The sequence below is a fragment of the Episyrphus balteatus genome, chromosome 1 (genome assembly GCF_945859705.1).
Source record: "Episyrphus balteatus chromosome 1, idEpiBalt1.1, whole genome shotgun sequence".
NCBI classification, from domain to species: Eukaryota; Metazoa; Arthropoda; class Insecta; order Diptera; family Syrphidae; genus Episyrphus; species Episyrphus balteatus.
Window position 1 is genome coordinate 41,374,548 of NC_079134.1, and position 22,933 is coordinate 41,397,480.

The 22,933-nt window shown below is 31.4% G+C and overlaps 2 protein-coding genes across 7 annotated transcripts in view; one reads left to right on the plus strand and one right to left on the minus strand.

Moving 5' to 3' along the window:
- Positions 1-972: 972 nt before the first annotated feature.
- Positions 973-16,694, plus strand: LOC129921318 (eEF1A lysine and N-terminal methyltransferase homolog). 3 transcript variants are annotated; one of them, XM_056003111.1, is made up of 11 exons: positions 973-1,001; positions 1,091-1,221; positions 1,279-1,401; positions 1,464-1,700; positions 1,771-1,975; positions 2,032-2,161; positions 7,848-8,158; positions 8,229-8,409; positions 8,471-8,666; positions 8,726-8,865; positions 16,137-16,694. In XM_056003111.1, the coding sequence occupies exons 2-11, from the start codon at positions 1,130-1,132 to the stop codon at positions 16,544-16,546; spliced, it is 2,025 nt and encodes a 674-aa protein (XP_055859086.1). In that variant the 5' UTR covers positions 973-1,001; positions 1,091-1,129; the 3' UTR covers positions 16,547-16,694. The 3 variants fall into 3 exon arrangements, with proteins under 3 accessions (XP_055859086.1, XP_055859087.1, XP_055859084.1); XM_056003112.1 differs by having other exon boundaries at positions 978-996; XM_056003109.1 differs by lacking the exon at positions 973-1,001 and having other exon boundaries at positions 1,027-1,221.
- Positions 16,695-16,957: 263 nt separating this feature from the next.
- LOC129921315 (uncharacterized) overlaps positions 16,958-22,933 on the minus strand; it is a 68,504-nt gene continuing 62,528 nt past the window's right edge. The window contains exons 5-6 of one of the 4 annotated variants that reach the window (XM_056003106.1): positions 20,910-22,293; positions 16,958-17,396 (exon numbers count right to left, since the gene is read on the minus strand). In XM_056003106.1, coding sequence (XP_055859081.1) covers positions 17,386-17,396; positions 20,910-22,293 — 1,395 coding nt within the window. In that variant the 3' untranslated portion in view covers positions 16,958-17,385. Of the gene's footprint in view, positions 17,397-20,524; positions 22,294-22,933 lie in introns of those variants that run through there. The other 3 variants (XM_056003105.1, XM_056003107.1, XM_056003108.1) reach the window with 3 other exon arrangements.

The following is a 22,933-nucleotide window of genomic DNA, read 5'->3' on the forward strand; positions in this document are numbered from 1 at the left end:
ACTAAAATAAAAGTAAAACTTTAGCGATGCTGTTGTGAATTTCTAAACATGATCAAAGAGAAGACACTTTGAATTGCATATAGGTTAGGTTAGGTTAGGTTGAACTGGGTGATAATCCGACAAGTCGAATCATCCCACTCGGATCTCGATGGATCCATTGTAAAGGCCTTAACACATAGAATCCGTTGCATCCGTTCCGTCAATCCATCCGTTGAAGTTGACAGAAAGGGGTGACCCATAGAATACGTAGTATATGACGGATTGCTTTTTGACAGCTCACTTCAAATTCGAAGGTGTGTTCGATATTTTCTCACTGAATGTGCACTAAGGAAGTTCTGATGCAAAAAATTGTTAACTCTATTATCGTTGTTTTTTTTTATGAAATAAAATGCCCGACTAGATTTCATGAAGGTAGGTACTTGCTCTTCATCAAAAACAATTTTCAATAACAAATTATCAGTAGTTGTAGGTATGACTTTGGTATTGTTAAATTGAACTCTACAACAGAATTTAGATATTTAATTGATATACATTATTTGATATATCATCAAATGTTATTTTTATTACATTTTCTTCACAAATGAACAATTAAAGTTCACAATTCATAAAATCGGAGATGAAAAGAACACAGTTCTTAGTTCTGAAATTCCCCGTTGTGCACTCAGAAACAGAAAATCGAACTAATCTATTTTTGACAAACAATGTCAAAGGATACGACGGATGTCGTTTGGTTTTCAACCCAACTACTGAGTTTTGATTTGCAGGGTATCAATAATTCGAAATCGCAGCGAACAAAAACTATTCGCCAGCGATCTGCGTCCCAACCAAAAATATGGAACATATCCCTCAAACTATTGTGAATAGGTCCAGCGGCGACTTGTATAGTATAGTATTTTTATTGAGATTTTTTTCAGCGGCGACTTGTTGCTTGTCACTTTTGACATTTCTAGTTTTTCTCTATTTTTTTCTGTCAATTTTTCATAAACCCCAACAAACGTATGGTTTGTTTTCAACAATTTTTTATTTATTTTTTTTTTATAAATTTTGTATAAAAATACTTAAAATTTTGTAATTTGTATTTATTATTAAGTTTCAATTAGATTAAAAAAACAAAAACAAAGCAGTAATAATGGATCTTCTACCAAAATCCCATCATGAATTCAATCAAACAGAATATTGGAATACATTCTTTAAAAAACGTGGAACCAAAGCATTTGAATGGTTAGTCCTTTTAGAATCTCCCAAATCGATCTATTTTCAATTAAAAAACCTCTTTAGGTATGGAGAATATTTAAATCTTGTTGTACAAATTCATAAATATGTAAAATATCAAGATAAAATTTTGATGGTTGGATGTGGTAATTCCCGACTTAGTATGGATATGTATGATTCTGGATTCAAGTGAGTTTTCAAGTAATGACAACTATCATGAAGGACATATTAACGTTGTATGTATCTTTTAGAGACATTACCAACATTGATATCTCCCCTGTGGCCATTAAAAAAATGATAGAAATGAATGGCAAAGATCGAAGTGACATGAAATTCATTCAAATGGACGCCACTTCCATGTCATTTGCAGATGAAACCTTTTCTGTGGTCTTTGATAAAGGTACTCTTGATGCTTTGATGACTGACAATTCGGAAGAAGTCCGTAAAACAGTTGAAACATATTTCAAAGAGATTTTAAGAACTTTAAGGTTATTAATTGAGTTTTTTTCTTTATTTGTACCAATTCCCTGAATAATAGATTTTGACTTCCCATTTTAGGAATGGAGGTCGTTACATTTGTATATCCCTGCTCCAAGAGCATATTCTTGATTTTCTACTCGAATTCTTTCCCAAGAATTCTTGTATGTTTCGAGTTGTTCGATGTTTTGAAACCGAACAGTGTTCTGGAGAAGGTGATTCGGATTCTTTATCGATGCCGGTCTTTGCTGTGGTTGCTACAAAGTTCAAGGCTTTGCCACAAACTGTAAGGAATATTTGTTTGGGAATGGTTTAACTTGAAATACAATTTTGTTTTTCTAGATTCTAGAAGTATGCATGGGTGGGGAAAAAATGATTCGTGTTACGTCGACTGACGAAGTCGTTGCAGCTGTGACATCCACACAGAATGCAGCTATGATTTGTAATGGCTTGGCAAGGAGTAATATTGTTGGTAAGTATTGGAAGTCCAGTTAAATAAGTAAATTCAGCTGATTCTATAACAATGTAATTTTAGTTTGAGAACATTTTGAAGCAGAACAAAAATTATTAGTTTTAAAAATATTAATTAATTTAGCAAAACTCGATTTTAAAACAACTTCACTGTCCCTATACAAACTGGTATAATAAAGTAGCTACGTTCATAATTTTGTATCAGAAAAACAGACTGAATAAAATTAGATACATAGAAGTTTCCTGCACCGTATTTCAAGCGTCCATGAATCATATATGATCATAAATATGAAAAATATTCTACGTCCCTACATAAATTGATTCAAAATCTTCTCTACGTCCAAACTTTTTTTGTGGTAGAAAGTATTGCGACTGAACCAGATATCAGACAAAATGCTTTTTTTAACATTAATAATTTTGTTGCTTTGTTAAAAAAAAAAGTTTTATTTTTGTGTTTACATATGATTCATGGACGTAGTAAGTGTTCATATCATATGAACACGTCCTATGAATCAAATATGATTTATGACCAAAAACGATTTAAGATGATTGTTATAGTTGGTCTCATTAAAAATTCCACTGGTCAACAAGGTTTTTGCCACAAGAACCAAAATATACTTTTCTAGTAGTTTTTGGGGTGCTGAATCCGAATCTGAAGACAGAAAAGTTTGATTGGCCTTCGTTTTTGAAATATTACCGTTAGAAAATGTCAAAAAACGTAATTTTGGCTGTTTTCGAGGTTATGTTTTTATGTGGAGTAATTCATTATGAATAAATTTGTAACGTTTTATTCTTTCAAAAAATGTTTAAATCTTTTCGATATATCTTTTATTGCCCGAGATATTTAAAATTAAAGTAGCGGTCTTCGAATCAGAAACAACACTGGCCAACCAAATAAAACTTTTTTTGCCACAAGAATCAAATTATACTTTTCTATAGGTTTTTAGGTTGCTGAACTCGAATCCACAATCAGAAAAATTCTATTAGCCTTCGTTCTTGAAACATTACCGTTGTAAAATGCAAAAACAGGGTTTTTTTATAACGGTTATATTTCAAGAACGGAGGCTAATAGAATTTTTCCGATTGCGGTTTAAGTTCAGCAACTCGAAAACCTTCAGAAAAGTATATTTTGGTTCTTGTAACAAAAATTCTGTGACCAGTGACTTATACTTTAGATTAAGTTTAATTTCTCTTTGGCTTATTAAATGAAACTTAAGATATCTCGAGCAATAGAAGAGATATCGGGAAAATTTAAACAGTTTTTGAAAGAAGAATATATGTTGTTATAATAACCGTTACAAATTTGTTTATAATGAATTACCCCACATAAAAACAGAATCTCGAAAACAGTAAAAATGACGTTTTTTTAGCATTTTATAACGGTAATATTTAAAAAACGGAGGCCTATCAAACTTTTCTGACTTCAGATTCGGATTCAGCACCCCAAAAACTACTAGAAAAGTATATTTTGGTTCTTGTGGCAAAAAAAAAGTTAAATTTTGTTGACCAGAATAATTATAATTATTATACACTCTAAGAACATGTAATAAAAATACTCAATTTAGATTAGATTGAAATGATCAAGGGTTACTGGTATTTCCAGGATACATCGAATAGAAGCCATTACAAATGAAAATGGGAAAATTGATATGGTAAAAATTTTTGAAAATTTGTTATCAGAGGATATCGTAATGAAAATGGTCTAATATACCAACACATATGCCCACATTTTAAGAGCATCAAGAACGTTTGTTTATAACCGTTTACTAATACACAAGCTTACCATTAGCCATGTACTTAAAAAATCGCAACACGGACTTATGTGGTACGTTGCGCAAAAATTGGAGCGGTCTACCATCAGAAGTAATCAAACATAAACTGAAAAAAAAAAAAAATGAAAGCATTGTTCGACAAAAGGATGGCTGTATCACGTGATGTTCTGATGATATCTTCTTGCCATGGAAACGATTCGTCTGCAATAAGTCTGTGGAATTGTGAAAAAATGAACCAAACACTGTTATAGATTATAACAATGATAAAAAAGGCATAGATATTGCAGATCAATTAGCTGAGTTTCATTCGCCATTGAGAAAAAGTCTCACTTGCAATCATAAATGCACGATGTATTTACAACAAATTAACCGATGAAAGGCCAATATCGATGTTAAAAGCTCAAGAAATGCTGTTAAGAGTGTTGTTTGGCTCTTGTGCATCCACAACAAATATTTCAAGAATTTCTCCAGTAGCTCTACGTACAAGTCAACATTTTTTAACGGAACTACCACGTTCTAATGGTAAAATTGTGCGAAAACGTTGCGCTTAATGCTTCATGGACGCTGTAAACGCGGTACAACAAATAATTTATGTTCAAATGTGATTCATAGGACGTGATGTTGATGTTTTTTTTTCCAAGCAAGAACGTAAAGATGTTTTTCTAAAAGTTTATATGGGGACGTAGAATAATATTCGTTTAGTAATAATGTTGAATCATATGTATATGATTCATGAACGTAGGAAACACGGGCAAAAATACAATTCATGAATCACAAATGATTCATTGGACAGTGAAGTTGTTAACAAAAAAAAAAATGTAAGGTAATAAAACATACATCGAACTTTTAAACTTAGATTTGGCTTAGAGGCAGTTTACCTATATCTAAGTCACTTTTAAATCAAAGCACTTTTTTAATTTAGAAGTGAGATATATGTTTTGTTTTTTTTTTTTTTTTTGTTAAAATCGAGCTTTTGTAAAATTTGGGTCTATTACTAAGAGCTTTAAAAAAAAAACAAGTTATAGAGCTGCTTTCAAAAATATTAAACCCTTATCTTTAACCAACTTTAGTCTAAGTTCTTGAAAAATAGTCTTGTCAGAGGTTTGGTAAAGATATCAGCAACTTGTTGTTTGGTGTTAAAAGTTTTGATTAATTAATTTGTGACATATTCCAATGTTCTTCTTTCCTTTTACAACTTTTCCTTCATGTGCGTTTTCCAGCACATAAATTGCTGCCTTGTCGATGAATAATTTATAGGTTCATTTATAATTATTCCGAGCTCTTGTATGATTTTCAAATCCAACGAACTTTTTATATGCAACTAGCTGCTGAACGATATTCAGCTTTAGCTAATAAAGTAGACACAACACTTTGCTTTTGGACCACCATAAACTATAGACCCACTATAGTGTTCTAGAATTCCACTATAATTTGAATCTGCATTATGCTGTTATAGCCCAGGGTCGATAATTTTTGAAACCAAAAAAATCATAGTAGGATTAAACCCATTGGAAAAGGAAGTGAATATGATAAAAATGAAAGGAAAAATAAATTACGGGCGAGCCGAGTTCGGGAAGTGGTAGGGTTGAGTTTTTAATGGTAAAAAATGGTATATCTCGATTTCCGGCAAAACTACAAGTCCTATGGAAAAAAGTTGTATGGCAAGGTTGTAGGTAATAAAAAGATCTACTACTTATGTATAAACAATTTTTTCACATAACCTCAAAATTTATATGAAAAAATAAAAAAAACTGAGTTTTTAGTTTTTTGGTGTACTAATGTAAATTTTTGTTTACACTATTAGAAAGTAGAGATTTTAACTAACAAAATGCCCACCGATTTTTTGAAAAAAGCTGATATTTTGACACGTGAATTTTGGATTGAAAATAAGGGTGTTTTTTTTTTGGTATTAAGTAAAAAAAAGGTTAAAAAATTAATAAATAATAATAAAAAAACAAATAAATTACTGTGTATTCAGGACATAATAAGGTAAGTTTTCACCAAATTTCGTAAAAAAAAATTTTTTTGAAAAAGATAAAAATAAAAAACTCAAAACTCGGTTTTTTTATTTTTTCATATAAATTTTGAGGTTATGTGAAAAAATTGTTTATACATAAGTTGTAGACCTTGCCATACAACTTTTTTCCATAGGACTTGTAGTTTTGCCGGAAATCGAGATATACCATTTTTTACCATTAAAAACTCAACCCTACCACTTCCCGAACTCGGCTCGCCCGTAATTTATTTTTACTTTCATTTTTATCATATTCACCTCCTTTTTCAATGGGTAAATTTTCCAACTATGATTTTTTTTTTTGGCAAAAAATTATCTTTATAATGGTGAAAATATATATTTTTGTGGAATTGTGAATATAATATTCAAATTCCTCGAAATATTCTACATGCATTTCGTATATGTACGTACCTCTACCTACTCTGTTAAAAATATTGAGACCGATAAAAGTTCTATCGAAAAAGTAAAAGCCAAATTCGCACCCGTGCCTATCACGTCACAAAAAAGAGATGTGTCTACAGAGGATAAACCGCGCTCTATGATTTTCTAGTGAGAAATATTTGGATTATTGTTTAGAGAAAACAATTCAGGTAATTTATGGGAAAGATAATGTTCGGTCTTGAAAATAGTTGATAAGTATAATTAACTATCAATGACTGCACGATAAGGTTTGTTCTTTACAGGTTTTATCGGCGGTCTAACAGTACCGATTTCTGCGTGTATTTTTGTAGCGTCACCATAATTCCATTTTTTTTTTTTTTTCAGATAAATTGCCATTCCTTGCGATATGCTAGTCCTTCTTTGGGTTCAGTTTGTTTCATTCTGAAGTTATTTGCTATTTCTGACATTATTTGTACAAATTATATTTTTCCATCGTCAACTTATATTCAAAGAATAACAGATGCAAGATTGAATTGAATGATGCAAGGATAATTGTCTGTGTCGTTCAGTGTAAGTCGCTTCAGGGTTTAAGTAAATGTTGCACTCCAGTCTTTTCGAGCTTGTTTCAGAACAAAAAGACTTGTTTTAAGCCGACAAACTCATTCAGAATTATTATCAAATCCTTCAGGCTGCAACAAATAAATTTACCATTATTTAATTCACCATTAAGAATTGCTGTGTTTATGCAAAAAGTTTGAATTTCGAATCTTTTATTAGCAGCATGGTTGAAGAGTAAGAAGAATACTTGCATCTTAAGCAACTGGAGCAAATGTTTCGTTATAATTTTGGTTTATTGAACTTGCTATTTACAAAACGTTAATAAATAAAATTTTGTTGGCACAAAGGGGGTCTAACGTTAAACAATGACAAAGTTATAAAATATAAATAAATATATTACATGGGTAAATTTAATTTAACAAGTCTGCTGACAAGGTTGTCTTCGTGGTTCTCAGACCCGGATGTCCAGTTGTCTCGTTATAGTCTATTCCTTGCTCCAAACCTCATGCAACAACACACACTTCCAAAGTTCCATCAGCCACTTGCATGTTATAATTGCTTTCGGTTTTCAGGAAGACTTACTTACATACATAGTCATTATATTACAGATTTCGCCTGATGTTTTGACGATTTCCAAATTTGTATGTTGACTGTTGAGGTAATTAGATTTATTCCTTGACTTGGCTGGGACTCGTGACATTGAAATCTTTAATTTGCTTCAAATTTATTAACTACCACTTCTCTTACTTGAAATTTTACGTTGTATTAATTTTTGTCACTAAAATTAAAACAAAATTTGATATTATTTCCACCAAAATTAGGAACAAATTAAACAAGCTGGTAACAAAAATATTCAACATTAAGCAAGCTGCTCTCTGTTCCTGAGGAACAGTTTTGGTTTAAATATGAAGAATGCTAAATGAATTATATTAAACCTTAACCCCCGTCTTTTATCCCTGCAGGTCTCAATGAAGTAACAATGGATCTCTACAAACCTGGTGAATCAAATCCCCGCTACACTCTTTACATCAGTGACCAACCACCAGCAAGAAACAATGGGAAATATGCAGCATTTATAGTTCCACAAGGACGTGAAATCGAATGGCTCTTCTCGACGCCGCAAGGTCGCAAAAAACTTCTCGAAAGTGCCAAATACAATCGTTTGGCTATAGTCACAATGCATCGAGATCAAGAGTATGATTCTTGGGAATCAGTTGAATCTGAATTAAGTGAAAGTGTTAGGAATTTAGCTCCAAAAGGCCTAACGGATTTGGTGAGCTAATAGTCTTCAATTCCAAATAACTTTGAATTTTTTTTCCATTTTCTAATCAAAATGGATTTAGATTCCATATCTTTCTTTAGGCAAAGATGTAGGTAAACGTGAGACTCTAGTTTGTGGATTTTCTACAATATCGGGAGATTTTCGTATTGAAGAAGTCGAAGGACAAAATGGCAAGGTTTTCCGAAGACTGATATTCTTGTCGAATCAGAATGTTGTGCAATCTGAGGCATTGCTTAAAACAAGTTAGGATTTTTCTAATCAGACTTTTTTCATTAGAAATTTATTTATTATTTTTGCTTACAGTTAAGACAAAGAATAAATCTCGAACAAAAATTGATGTTGGTTATTTAGCTTGTCAGCATCATTTGTTTATGACAGTTGGTGTTCAAATGGCCACAATGGGTTCGAGTTCCAGTTCGGGAGATGATAGTTCCAAAAATGTACTTGTAGTTGGTTTGGGAGGTGGTGGTTTGTGTACATTTATTAGAGCTGCTTTGACGTAATTTTTATTTGAATTTATTATTTAAAGAAAATTAATGATTTTTTTGTTTTGTTTAGAAATGTTTCTGTAACGGCAGTTGAAATTGATCCTATTATGTTGGAAGTTGCTGAACAATATTTTGAACTGAAACAAGATAAACGTCTACATGTGGTTATTGATGATGGTGTAGCGTTTGTTAATAGATGCAAGGAAAAAGGTAATTTTGATTGTGATAGAAAAGTCGTACATGGAACTTATTTATATTTAAAGTTTAAGTTTTTCATTCAAAATTCATAATTTGAGAGGGATCGGAGGGTTTCAATTTCAAGTAGATTCATTATACCATAGTGAACCACCTTGATTTTCAATAAATTTCAGGATGCCACTTGTTCTTTTCTTTGTACTTGGCACTTTTTATTCTGACCAACAATTTAAAATTAGGAAATGAAGATTTGGGTTATTCCCAACTTATACTGCTTTGACGAATTCCCCTTGATTCGTCACTAGTCAGCATTTCAACCAAGAGGACATTTTGGTGCATTTTTTCTCCGGTGGCATAAGTATCAAGGACTCCGTGGATCCAATTCATCTAAAATATCACTTCCGTATTTAATATTTAATACTTTTCCAGAGACATATGAAAGGGTGAATGAGTAAGTCGCGCTTATCCATTCTAGCTCCCTTTGGTGGAAATCTTAGCCAGTTTTGACTTTGTTCCTATTGAAAAATGGTATTATTTGTCGTCTCAAGAAGATACAAAAAGATACCAAACGACAGCATATAATGAAATGACAGCGAAATTCTCGATGAAAATTTATTGCCAATAAACATTTTGATCATCATTTTGATTCCTTTGTTTGAAAGAAATAAAAAATTTCCAAGCCTGTTAGTGAATCAGATTGTTTATACTGTATAAATCGTGATTATTGGGTCTGTATTTCTATTAGACTGATATTTTTATATTTTCCATGAGCACTTGCCCATTTCATTATAAGTCACATCAAGTTTGCAAAAAAAAACTCTACATTTGTAACTATAACTAAAGAACATAAAGAGCTGTTTATAAAATGAATCAACATATTTTACGCCTTTTGTTCCGAATATAAGGACAAATATACCTAATATTCACTTTAAATAGTTTTTTTTTTAATTCTTCATATTGACGTTCTGTCCAATACATCAATGTTGGGTATTCGACTGTGCACTTTCCGGTCTAAAACAAGACTGTTTAGGACCTATCATATTGTTGACGAAATGTTACAGACTTTTACATTTCACATATACCTACTGTGAACGGGTAGCATGTTGTATATGATTAGTACCGTTAGCCTCTGCAGTTTAATTGATCCAATTACACTGGTCGGCAAAAAATTAAAAAAAGTCGGGAGCAAGAACTTTATAAGGTGATTTTGATTGACTTTAGTGTGCTGAATTCAAAACTGTTTACAGATTTTTTCTATCACGTCTAGTTTTTGAGCTATACTCATCACTATTTTCGCTATTAAGCTTCAAAAACTTCAAAAAAATTTTTAATTGAGTTTTTTTATGTTTAGTCAAAAATATATATTTTCCGTAATATGTTGCTCTTTATAAGTCCAAATCAGAAGACGCAAGATGGAATTTGATTCAAAAAACCATTCATTACTTTGAAAAAAATAATCAAGATTTTGAGATATCTATCATAAATTTCTTTTTTCAATATCTTTGAGAAAAAAAATAGTTTTAAAAAAATATAAATACTTTTAGGACGTGTTAATATGGCGTTTTGAGATTGCATAAGTAGTTTTACAAAAAAAAAAAAATTAACGGTGATGTAATTCGATGTCAAATGTACCCAAAAAAAAAGCGATTTTGACCTATTAATATTCAATTATTTCAAAAACGTGACGTGCCAGTGAAATTTTGACTTCAGATTCGGACTCAGCACACTCTCGAAAGGTAGTGTTTGGTTCTTGCTCTATATCCGTTGCCGACCAGTGTTATTATATTTTTTTTTTTTTTTTTTTCAAAAGTAGGTACGATGGAATACATTACACAGAAATTTGTGTTCAAAATTTTAAGAGCCATTTTTTAAGAACATAGCAATGTCCGTTAGCTTTGATTCCCCATGAAGAGAAAAATTTTAACTATCAAGTCTGAAGCAAATAGCTTTATCGGTTTTGGCTAAAAGATAGAGACAGAATCGACTGTTTATATTAGAAGCAGCAGTCTCAAACTTGCTATAAAATGTACCTTTTTGAAAAAAATTAACTTTTTTTTATAAGAATATTAACGTTTCTTTAAAATACACCCATGATAAAAATTTGCATTTAACTGTATTGCCTACTTTACCGAATGTGACAGCTTGGAGTCGTTTGTTCTTTGCATGCATTAAGTTTTGGATGTCTTGTCCCCGACTCTTCTTTCAATGCAGTTTTCTGCTGACAAATATTGCTAAATGGTTGATTTTGGTAGCGAACTCGTTTGTCAGCATTTCTTAGGCATTTTCTATTGCAAATAAATCCGCATTTCTGGGTGGTCAACCCAAATTGCTTTACCACCGCAACGCACAGTGTGTCGTCCCCTTATGATAAATCACTTTTTTTTTTTGTTAAAAATTAATATTTTTGCTATTAAAATATAATTTAGAAGTGTCAACTCATATGAAAACATATTTATCTTAGAAAATAACCCAGGTTATGTATTCAAAATAAGCTCCGAAACATGAGTACCTCGGAAATCGAAAATATTTTCAGGAATTTATGCGAATCTTTGAGAGTGTATATTTCACGTTTGGTGAATGTTTGAAAAATTTTGTTAATGTTATTTTGTTTATTTGAGTGTTGTTGTAAAACGTATAACAAAAAAAATTAAATTTATAAAATTATATATGAGTTATTAAAATTTCTTTGATAAATGGCCAAAAAAGAAAAAAATTAATTTTTAAACTTAATTTAAAAAAAAACATATGAAATCATATCGATAATTTTTTTTATATTATTTTGCCTAAGGCCTATACTTAATATTGGCAAAGTTTGGTCTGCTTCTGTTTTACCAGAGATATTCACATTTATGTGCTACGAGTCAAGTACTCAAAATAATTCATTTTTTGAAAAACAGCGTCAAGGGGATCACAAAAATGAAAAAATCGATGTATTTAATAATATTAAACCATACACAAGTAACAAAAAGCTGTTTATGTAATTAAAAATATTTTAAGTATTGTTTTCAACACGAAAAAAATTATATTTTTCTGCATACTAAATTTTTAATATAATTACTTGACCCGGCCACGCTCTACTGTGTATTATAGCTGTATTTACCAACCTCGCCGATATAAGAATGCAAAATGCAAAATGCAAAATGCAAATAAAACGTTATTTCAAAATTTGAAAGCAATTGACAAAAACTATTCGAGATTTGCTATGAAACGCAAATAAACCTACGATTTTTTTTTTGTATAGAGAAGATAAACAAAACAAGTTGACTTCAACTTAAGATTTCTCAAAGTAGAAAAAAGATATTGAAAAAATTTAAACGGGCTTTAAAAGAACACATTTAGTTCTTTTAGAAACTATCACAAATTTATTAAAAACTAGCTGACCCGGCGGACTTCGTTCCCCCTTTTCCAAGTTTTATTTCCAATTTTTGATTTTGTAATGTGTTAACCTTTTCCCATTACACATAGGTACATACATATCGTCGGTGAAACCAGAAAAGTGTGTAACTCCAAATTTTCTGAAAATTAGATTTGAATGCCATCTGTTAGACAAACCAAATATCTACCGTTCCTTAAACTCAGAATCCCCTTAAAATTCATAGTTTTTATTTTATTAGCAAATTAGAAAATGAAAACTCATAGAAATGCCTTCAAAACGATTTTGTTTTTTTGCTCTCCTATAAAATTTGCTAAAATGGAGTTACACACTTTTCTGGTTTCACCGACGATATGTAAAACTGTTTAAAATATTAAACAAAGCAAATCATTTGTTTGACAGCTATTACAAATTTTTATCGGAATTTATTCAACCAATAAAGGTTATATAATTCACAAATATACAAAAACTGGCTCTGGTTTCACTTCTTATTTTATTTTTTTTGCAAAAAGTGCCTAAATCGATGAATCCCGCCTGCCATTATAGAAAAATATGACTCATTCTCCCTTTCTTTTGTGAAACTGTTAATGATTTGTGTTTTGCACCAGAGGCCTGGAATTCCAACACCAAGAACGATCTTTTTACTTTTTTTTTGTTTAAACAACCTGTTTTCTTATGACGTTATCACGTAAAATTATCGTCCGTAAACCGACTATACAAACAACCATTGTTTTTGTTTTGTTGACTTTCGTTTTAACTTCCAAAATTTTTATTTGCGGAATGTAGCATCCACTTTCAACGCTCATTTTTAATCCACTTTAAAAATAGTATTCTCTCTCTTACATATTTTGGTTTCATTGAAGTTTGTATTTGTTTGTTTCTAAACCGTTACCGTGTGAGTAATGTTGGAGCCAGTAACCGAAACAATAGCAATAGGATAAAATCTTAAAAAAAAACGATTAAAAATGAAAAGATTTCGTCTTAATTCTATTCATACATACGTCGAAATATTTCTTTAAAAAAAATAAATCATTTTTATGCGGAAATTGTATTAATGGTAGTTGAAACAACTTAAACAAATTTTAAGATGCAGTCATAAATTTAATTGAGATATACTGATGGTAAACAATTTTCTTTGCGGGACTAACATTTTAAAGAGTTAATTCATGTTTGTTTTTATTACCCTTGAATATGAGCGATTTTGAACCCCAAATATTGAATTTGCTTATAACTTGACAACATACCAGGTCCAACTATAAAACAAAACCTGTCTCGAACAAACCTTATCACACACACACACAAAATTTCATAAAAATCTATATCTACTGTCATTCGGACTTCAAATATGGAATTTAACTATAACTTGACAACAGCGACACCTACTGGGTCAATACCACACACACAAAATTTCACAAAAATCTATCCAGTCTGGTCAAAATATGCAATTTTTCTAAAACTCGACAACAGCGCCACCTACCGGGTCCAATTATAAAAAAAAACCTGTCTCGGACGGACCTTATCACATAAACAAAATTTCACAAAAAATCTGTTCAGTCGTTCATGCAAAATATGAAATTTTTCTATAACTCGACATCAGCGCCACCTACCGGGTCCAATTATGAAACAAAACCTGTCTCGGATGGACCTTATCACATCCACCAAATTTCAGAAAAATCTCTCCAGGGGGCCAATTCTGGTTCTGTGAATAAGTGAAACGAAAAGCTTTTCACTTGTTCACTCATTTTATTCTCGTTCTGTGAAAAAATGAAAACAAACATCAAAAATATTCATATAAATATATATTTTTTTCACTAAATTATTTGTGATATCATAGGATGAGAATCGTTTTTCGTTTCAAATGAATCGAAAAAGTGAAAAGAGTGTTTGAAAGCTAAAATGAAAAAGTTTTTTTTTTCGATTCACGTTTTCACAGAACCAAATTGGCCCCCAGTCTGGTCAAAATATGAAATTTTCCTAACTTGACAACAGCGCCACCTACCGGGTCCAATTATAAAAAAACCTGTCTCGGACAGACCTTATCACATAAACAAAATTTCACAAAAATCTGTTCAGTCGTTCGTTCAAAATATGAAATTATCCTAAAACTCGACAACAGCGCCACCTACCGGGTCCAATTTTGAAACAAAACCCGTCTCGGATAGACTTTATCACATACACAACATTTCATAAAAATCTGCCCAGTCTTTCGTTCAAAATATGCAATTTTCCTAAAATTCGACAACAGCGCCACCTACCGGGTCCAATTATAAAAAAAAACTGTCTCGGACGGACCTTATCACATAAACAAAATTTCACAAAAATCTGTTCAGTCGTTCGTTCAAAATATGAAATTATCCTAAAACTCGACAACAGCACCACCTACCGGGTCCAATTATAAAAAAAAAACTTGTCTCGGACGTACCTTATCACATAAACAAAATTTCACAAAAATCTGTCCAGTCGTTCGTTCAAAATATACAATTTTCCTACAACTCGACAACAGCGCCACCTACCGGGTCCAATTATGAAACAAAACCTGTCTCTGATGGACCTTATCACACCCACCAAATTTCAGAAAAATCTGTCCAGTCGTTTAGAAGGAGTAGGCTCACAAACAAACGCACAGGAGAATTATATATATAAGATAAATCACCACGTTCAAGAACATAACCTCAAAAACTGTTAAAAAAACGACATTTCAGATTTTCTAACGGGAATATTTCAAAAACGTGATGTGATAGAATTTTTCTGACTTCGGATTCGAGTTCAGCACACCAAAAGCTTTACGAAAAGTATTTTTTTGTTTATATACCAAAAAAAAAAAAAAATAATTTTGCTCACAAGTGGCTTCTTCAATAAATGTTAATTTCATAAATTATACTAAAAAAAAAGTAATAGGTTGTTAAATTTGTTAATTTTTAACTTTTTTTTCTATTCCTGACATAAAAACACAAAAAAAGATATTAAAACTCCAAAAACTTGGCTGCAAGTATTTATGATAAACTTTTGTATGGGCTCGACACACTGTGCAACGTCTTGAATATATTCTGAAACCACAATATCGTGCATAGAAAAATTATACCAATTCTAGGGCTAATTGGAACCGTAAGAACTGAAATATAAATTAATAATAATTGATTTTTTTCTTTAGTCTTAAATTTGAGCGTAACTATACTTTCTTTTCAGTAAAAGATGTTGTTTGAAAGAAAAGACTGATTTCTTAGTATGATACTATAAAAAGATATAATAGGTATTTTCAGCTTTTACAGTTAGAGGACTGCTTTAATATAATAGGCATATTATATTAAAAAGAATATGCTTTAAAGATAGTATCATACCAATTTATCAGTTGTTTTATATTAAATGTGAACACGATAATGGTGATTTACTCACTCACTTTATTTTGAAAACTACATAGCGTATACTCAGCTTCAGAATACTTAAAGGTGCCCGTGCACAATATTTATGTTTTTATTACGAATCATTTATAAGAAAGAGAATCGTCAGGAAATTCAAAAAAGAAAAATTGAATGTGCTCTAACTACACCTTAAACAAAGCCTAGAGAAGAACAAGCTAAATTTTAGCTGCTATTCAAAATCTCCAAAATTTAGCTGAACTAAAATCTATTCAAGAATTCAAACCGAGTTGTGCGCAACTCCAACTGTATACATATTTTTTTGTCAGTTACGATTTAGCACAAGGAAAAAGGGTGAAGATAAACAAGTAAAATTTAGAGCGATCTACATTCTAGATTTCTTTAAACTTAATAGTTTACTTTTCGGTGATTACTGGTGAAACAAAAATTATGTCCTTACGTTATGTATTGAACATAACTGATTTTTGAAACGAAAAATAGAAAATAAACTTACAGAAAATTAATTAACAAGTTCTTTTTTAATGCTTTCTCAACAGCTATCCAATTTGATGCCGTCCTATTTGATGTTGACAGTAAAGACATTTCTCTCGGCATGAGTTGTCCGCCTCCGAACTTTTTGGAACCAGAAATCTTAGAAAGCCTGAAATATGTTATTGGACCGAAAGGCATGTTTATTCTCAATCTTGTGTGTCGTGATGAACAACTCCGCGAACAAGCTGTCTCTAATTTAAATAAAGTTTTCACCTCATGCTGTTGCTATAAATTAGATGAGGATGTAAATGAAGTTATTTACTGTACAAACGATGAAAAATATAAAAATCTTGCCGATTGGAAGAAAATTCTCGGAACCTCGAGTAGAAGTCTCAATTCAATAGCCAAAGAGTCTAAATTCTCTGACACTGATATGGTTGATGTAACTGATTTTCTAAATGATTTGAAAATCTAAATCCAAACCGTTAAGAGTACCTACCAGAACATACTGACCATAAATTAAAGGAGAAAAAAAAACAATTGTTATACAATCTTTAAAGTCTAAAACAAAGTTTTTGTAAATTTTATTTTCCACAAAAAAATAAAACAAAACAAAAAATTAACGCATAATACTTTCTTTACGCGGATATACATTACATACAATTTTTTATGTAGCTTATACAATTTACTTATTATGTATAAAAAAAATTAAAAATCAAGTAAAACTTATATATGTAAATCAATTAAAAAACTTTTCGTTTTTAATTAAAATTAACTTAAATTTAAATAAAATAAATAAATTTTATACATAAATTGAAGAATATAGTTAAATATGATTATAAATGTAATAAGATTACAACAAAACTACAAAACATATTTATATTGTAATGTCTTTCTAAAAATATGCATTATGCTAAATATATAAGAAAAAAAAAAAAATACAAATTATGTTGTCTTAATTTTTGTTAACCCAAATCATATAATTTTTTTTTTGTTTCCAATTCTCATATTTTGTTTGCCTTTTTTGTTTTTTTTTTGTAGTTTAACTAACATTAATTAACATTCAGTTTTCTTGCTTCATAATTATTTTTTTTTTTTTTCAATTTATTTTTGTCTAAGCCTTAACTATCTAACATTATGCTATGATTTTTTTATTTCTTCATCATTTTATTTTTTTAATTAATTGTTTTGTATTATGCGAGTTGTTTCTCAATTTTCTGTATTTTTTTATAAATTTAATTTTATGAAACAAAAACTCCAATAATATCAATCACATTTTTTGTCAGAGGCGTTTCAGTTGCCCAAAAACACTTCTTATCGTTTATCTAAAGAAGAAAGAAAAGAAAACAATTTTTTTTTTTTTGTAAAATAATAATTTTTTTTTAGCAAATTTTCTTTTTTTTTTGTGCGAGAAATAACAAATGTGTTAGGAATTTTTAAAAATAAGCAAAACAATGCAACACAACAATAACAAAATATGTATGCTAAAATGTAAAACTAAAGCAACATCACTGAGGGGAGGCAGCAGCAAGTAATGGCAATTGTAATAGGGGTAGATGAAATGCGGCATTAGTTAGTATCTTTAATATGGTTTATGGTTTTAGCGTTAAGAGGAATAATTTTGGCATTTATTTTTGTTTAAGTCGGAAATAAAAAAAATAAAGATTTTTGAAACAAGAAGTAAAAGAAAAGTTATGTGAATCTAATAATATTTATCCCCTGAAAGGGTCTTTCATAAACAGAAACATATTTCCGATCCGACGGATACTTTGCTAGGGCCTATTGTTGAAATGTTTTCTGAAATAATGAATCATTCTTATGTGGCTTTCTAATGGAAAAGAAATCAAATTATTTTTTGATCCAAGTCTGTTAAAAAAACGGAATTTTTTAAATCAAAAACTTAATTAATTTTTTACTAAAAGAGAACCCCATTGATCAAGACCATCCGAACATCTTACAGCCCAATGAATTCTCTTCTTTGTCTAGTATTATTGGAAAGTTTTGAAAATAGGATTAAAAATATAACTAGGTATAAAAAAATCTTTGTAATTTTGTTGATCTGAAAAGAAAGTAAAATCTACTCGTTTTACCCCTCCTAAATTTGGAGAGCTTATTTTTTCCTATACGTGCCCAAATTTTTAACAGAAATTTAGTTAAATTGGAAAGAATTTTTTGACAGTTAACTGAATAGATGAAACTTGACTAATGCTGCTTTTCTTCACTCTAACGAAGAGTACTCTCCCGAGTTACCCTTTGATGGAACGTAAATGAAAGTAGATTTTATTTAATGGGGTTTTTGTTTGTTTAAAAATCAATTAATTTTTTGATCTAAATCTGTCAAAAAAAAACAATTTTGATCCCCATAAGTTTTATCATATGTTTTTTATGTGAAAAAACTGTGTCAAAAATAAAACACAAGTGCTTATGCAAGTCGGTGTGCGAATAGGTGCAGAACTGACTAAAAACCTGGAATAAATGCGGAGTACCTACTCTACAGTACTAAAATTACTCCGGAGTAAAATATTGTTTACCCTCTTGTAATGTGAAGGAATACAAATTCACAAAAAGTGCAAAACTTCCTGCTCACATATAAATTTGAAATGTGTTTAAGCTTTCTGAGTTGTACAATAGTTACATCTTACACTGAGGACTCAGTGACCTTATTTTGTAAAAAGATCATCGTTGAAATTATTTCGTTATCCTACAAATGCGACTACGTACTACGATAATCGTTTTATTTCACCGATACTCGTTAATTCTTTACGACTGGCATTGGCCTATCGTTTGAATTCGGTTTCGTTTAACCGTCATTTATTATAATTCAAACATATTTTTTTTCGGTTTAGTTTGACCTTACTACTCCCCCGTTTTACATAATCGCTCTTCGTCGGGACTATCGTTTACTTCAATTTACTTGCCACTCGTTTCGTACTACGCCATAGACATCAAGCGTTTTTTTATCCTTTCGACAAGCATTATAATTTGGTTTGAAACATCTAAAAACTTGAATTTTCAAACATTTTCAACATAAAAAATCTTTGCGTGTTTTTCAAAAAACTAAAGAAGTAGAAAACAACATGCTAAGAGATGTTGGCAATCCTTTGGTAAATTTTGGAATAATCAACTTCATAATTTTTATTTAAGTTCAGTGAGTTGATATCAGAGGCCAACTAGTTTCATTATTTTGTTTGCAATATAGCAAAATTCATGTTGATTAATTTCTGTTAACGTTGATAAGATAAGTAGGAGTTCGATATATCCCTAGTTGAATTGAGTTCAATCTATTTAAATTCAGTTACCATTAAATTTGTTAAAAAAAAAACTACGCATACGCCACAGCTACCGTTATAGTTTCTATAGCTATACCAAATACTGAAACCCACTGATTTATACGATTATGTTGGTGGCCCTTAACCGAAGAGTGGAAATAGTGGAAAAAACTCAGATTTCATGATCTATTTGCGTCTTAAGATTCAAAAAAATGACAAAAAAAATGAATCTGAGAATCAGAAATCTGAATCGTGATTTTTATCCAACCTCGTCAAGCATACAATAACGATTCAAACTGGTAGGAATCCCAAAGCCATGCGGTGATAAAGAAAATTTCTTGTATCGTCAAAGTAATGCAAAGTCATTTCATGAAGTTAATGCGGGATCGTTGTACCTATATCTTTTCCCTTCACTTTAAATGTGCTATTTTTGAAAAATGTCCAGAGGACAAAAATATGCTAAAAATGGAAAATTGTTGATGATCTTTCACTTCATATACAAAATTTTGACGTAACTCAAATTTTTCTGATCTCTCTAATATACAGGGGCCGGGCCGATTCGTTTCTGAAAAACGAAGAAAAATGTGAGACAATTTGAGAGCAAATTTGTTCGTTTTTCAAGTTATACGAAGGAAACAGTTCGCACACACGAAAATGGTTTTTTTCCCTTTATAAAATATCTGAGAAAACCAATCTTAATTTTTTTTAAGGAGCATGTTTTAACAAGTAATACCGAAAAAGTGTTCGAAAATAATTCAATGGAAAAAAAAAAAACTAAAGTTAGTAAAAGAATAGCTGAATGTACAATGCGTTTAAATCAGCAAATACAAGGCAGAGATATTGACAAAAATTGTTAATTTAATGAAAAAAAAAAGAACTTAAGGCCTTGTAAGTCTAGATTCTTCAGTCTATTGGGCAAGTACCTACAAACTGTTTAAATAATAAGTTTCTAATAGAAAATAAATATTAAGAATTCATTTTCTTAACTGTAGTTTTTTTTCTTGAGAATCTGTCTGAATTCTCGGAAAGAATCAAGTCTTTTAACCATAATTTTAAATCCTGTTTCGTTATATGTATATTCAGTTGCGTTATGCAAACAAAGTAAACTAAATTATTTGTTTTTATTCACAATTAGTAGACAAATTTAAAACCACCCATCTTCAAAAATTCAAAAAATATTTTAAATGCTTCTTTTACATTTCAGCAAAAAACCAGTCTCTTATATGTATAATTTTCAAAAATAAAAAAAAAAAACATTTCATCAATTTTTTAACATTTAAATAAGTAACTCAAAAAGTCTCTCTCTAATTAATTATAACATTAATAATAATTATAATTAAAGCCAAATTAGCGCGCTCGCACAATACAAATATATATCGATAATAATTCAAATTCAAAACACACACAGACACGCAGTCAAATCAAAAAGAAAAAAAGTAAGACACACAGACGAAGACGAATTTCATCATCAAAAGACCTTCTTGAAAATTCTATTGAATGTGTGACTTTTTTTCGAGCTTCTATTACTACCAGCACTACTTCCACTATGGCTTCCGCCCCCACTATTACCATTGCTGCTCGATGACGTCGCTGTTGTCATCGTTGCTATTGCCGATGTATTTATAGCCTCTTCTAGTATACGAAATGAATTATCACTACTTCCTTGGCCACTATTTGGTAGAATCTCTGATAGAGATGATGCCGGTGATGGTTGGCCATTGTGTGTTGCTCCTCCTATACCATTGACTTTGGTCGTCTTTAAGAATCCTCCACTACTGCCTCCGACGATATTCTGACTAGATGTTGTTGATGATGCAGATGATGACTTTTTCGAACGATACCACTCCCAACTGGTCGATTCGTGGGGTGTTGATTTTTTACTACTTTTGCTAAATGGTGATTTGAAAAATGCTGGCGATGAGAGTCTTCGGGTTTTCTTATTATTGTTGTTTTTCTGTTTGTCTTCTGAACTTGCTCCATCATTAATTTGATAGCCTGATGGTCCATCTGGCATGAATTCGTTGTAAGCCAAATCGGCTCCAGGGATAAAATTCTCGATTTCATCTTCGTCAAGAATTAATTTTTCGTCGAATGTGTCCGTTGTAGTTGATTTGTCTCCTGCACCAATATCAGAAGAAGCTGAGTCTTGACGTTTAAAGTTGGAATTGTTTTTCTTTGTCTTTTTGCCCACTCTTCCATTGAATAAGTTGGCAAATTTCCTCGATTTTCCACTTAGAGATGGTGGCTGTTGTTCCGATGTACAAATCGAATCCGATTCACTTGCATTGAACTGGTCATATTCTTCGTCTTCCAGAACAGGAGGGGGAAGGGGTTCAGCTGGTGGCAAGTCTTCCACTCCAGGATTAAAGACTCCAGGTTGACTTACTTCAGGCCAGGAGCGTTTTTCTCCTTTTCGATTTGCCTTCCGTCCATAGAATACCGAAACTTTTCGTTGTCTAACTTTGACATCACTTTCGGGAGCCGAATTCTCTCCAGCACAGTCTTTGAGAATTAACATGGCTTCCTCACTGGGACGACGCATCTTTTGTTTTCCCGTCGAGGCATCGGAAAAATCATCAAAAGACTTGCGACGATTCAATTTCTTTTGGGTAGCTTTTCGTTTCTCGGCTTGTTTAGAGTTGGGCGGGAGATTTCTCGTCATGGAACGATAGCAAACCACACCGACAATGGTCAAGAGAATCATAAATGATCCAACAAAGATAATCAGAATTATGCAAGCATGAACTCTTAGTGAGACATCTTCCAGTTCGTCCTTAAGTATAGCATTTCTATCCAAGAGCTCACGTTCTTGTTCAGAGTGTCGTCGATTTTGGTCTTCCAATGCACGAACAGTCTTGGTTAAGGATAGTTGAAGTTCCTCAACTTGCTTCTTGTAGCGGCGACTCAGTTCTTCTAAATACTGACCAGATAGCGACATGTTGCGCTCAAGTGCCTGCAAGGAAATAGAATAAAGAAATTTTGTGAGTAAAGAAAATTTGGCAGGTTTTCAAAAGAAAGTTACAACATACAGGAAAGGTAGGAAAAATGTTTAGTCGATAGGTAATAGTGGTTGCCTTGCCCACTGTTCGTTATCAGAATGTCTATCTGTTCGAGTTTTGTATGGTTGGGAGTTTCTCTCACGCAAAATAAAAATAAAATCTAAGCAACATTATTGACGTCTCTAGTAGGGAATTGATTTTATATATTCTTATGGAAGACTGCGCGTCAGACACAAGACAAAACACAAAAACCAAGAAAATAAAAATAAAAACCTAAATCGGAGCTCATTTCCGTAAAAAGAAATGGAAAGTATAACCTCGTATAGTAGAGTGAATGATATCATTTGCAAGGATTTCTCCTTGAAGAAATAACGACTTTGGAATCGTGTGAAGAGAAACTAAATTTATTGACTACTTCCTTTTTGAATATGTTTTTCTATTGTTCTAACTAAGGCGTTTGTGCCGCCGAATGTTAAGTTGCTACAAGGATTTATTTGGCAATGATGGGGGCATTAGTTCACATTGGGCCGGCCTTCTTATGTATTACGATTGCGAAATAAGGATAATTGGAGCGGTTATTGTGCCGAAATTATT

Coding starts and splice junctions, on each gene's coding strand:
- LOC129921318 (XM_056003111.1), top strand. CDS start 1,130: ATGGATCTTCTACCAAAATCCCATCATGAATTCAATCAAACAGAATAT. Junction 2,162..7,847: donor GGCAAGGAGTAATATTGTTG/GTAAGTATTGGA, acceptor TTATCCCTGCAG/GTCTCAATGAAGTAACAATG. Junction 8,159..8,228: donor CAAAAGGCCTAACGGATTTG/GTGAGCTAATAG, acceptor AAATGGATTTAG/ATTCCATATCTTTCTTTAGG.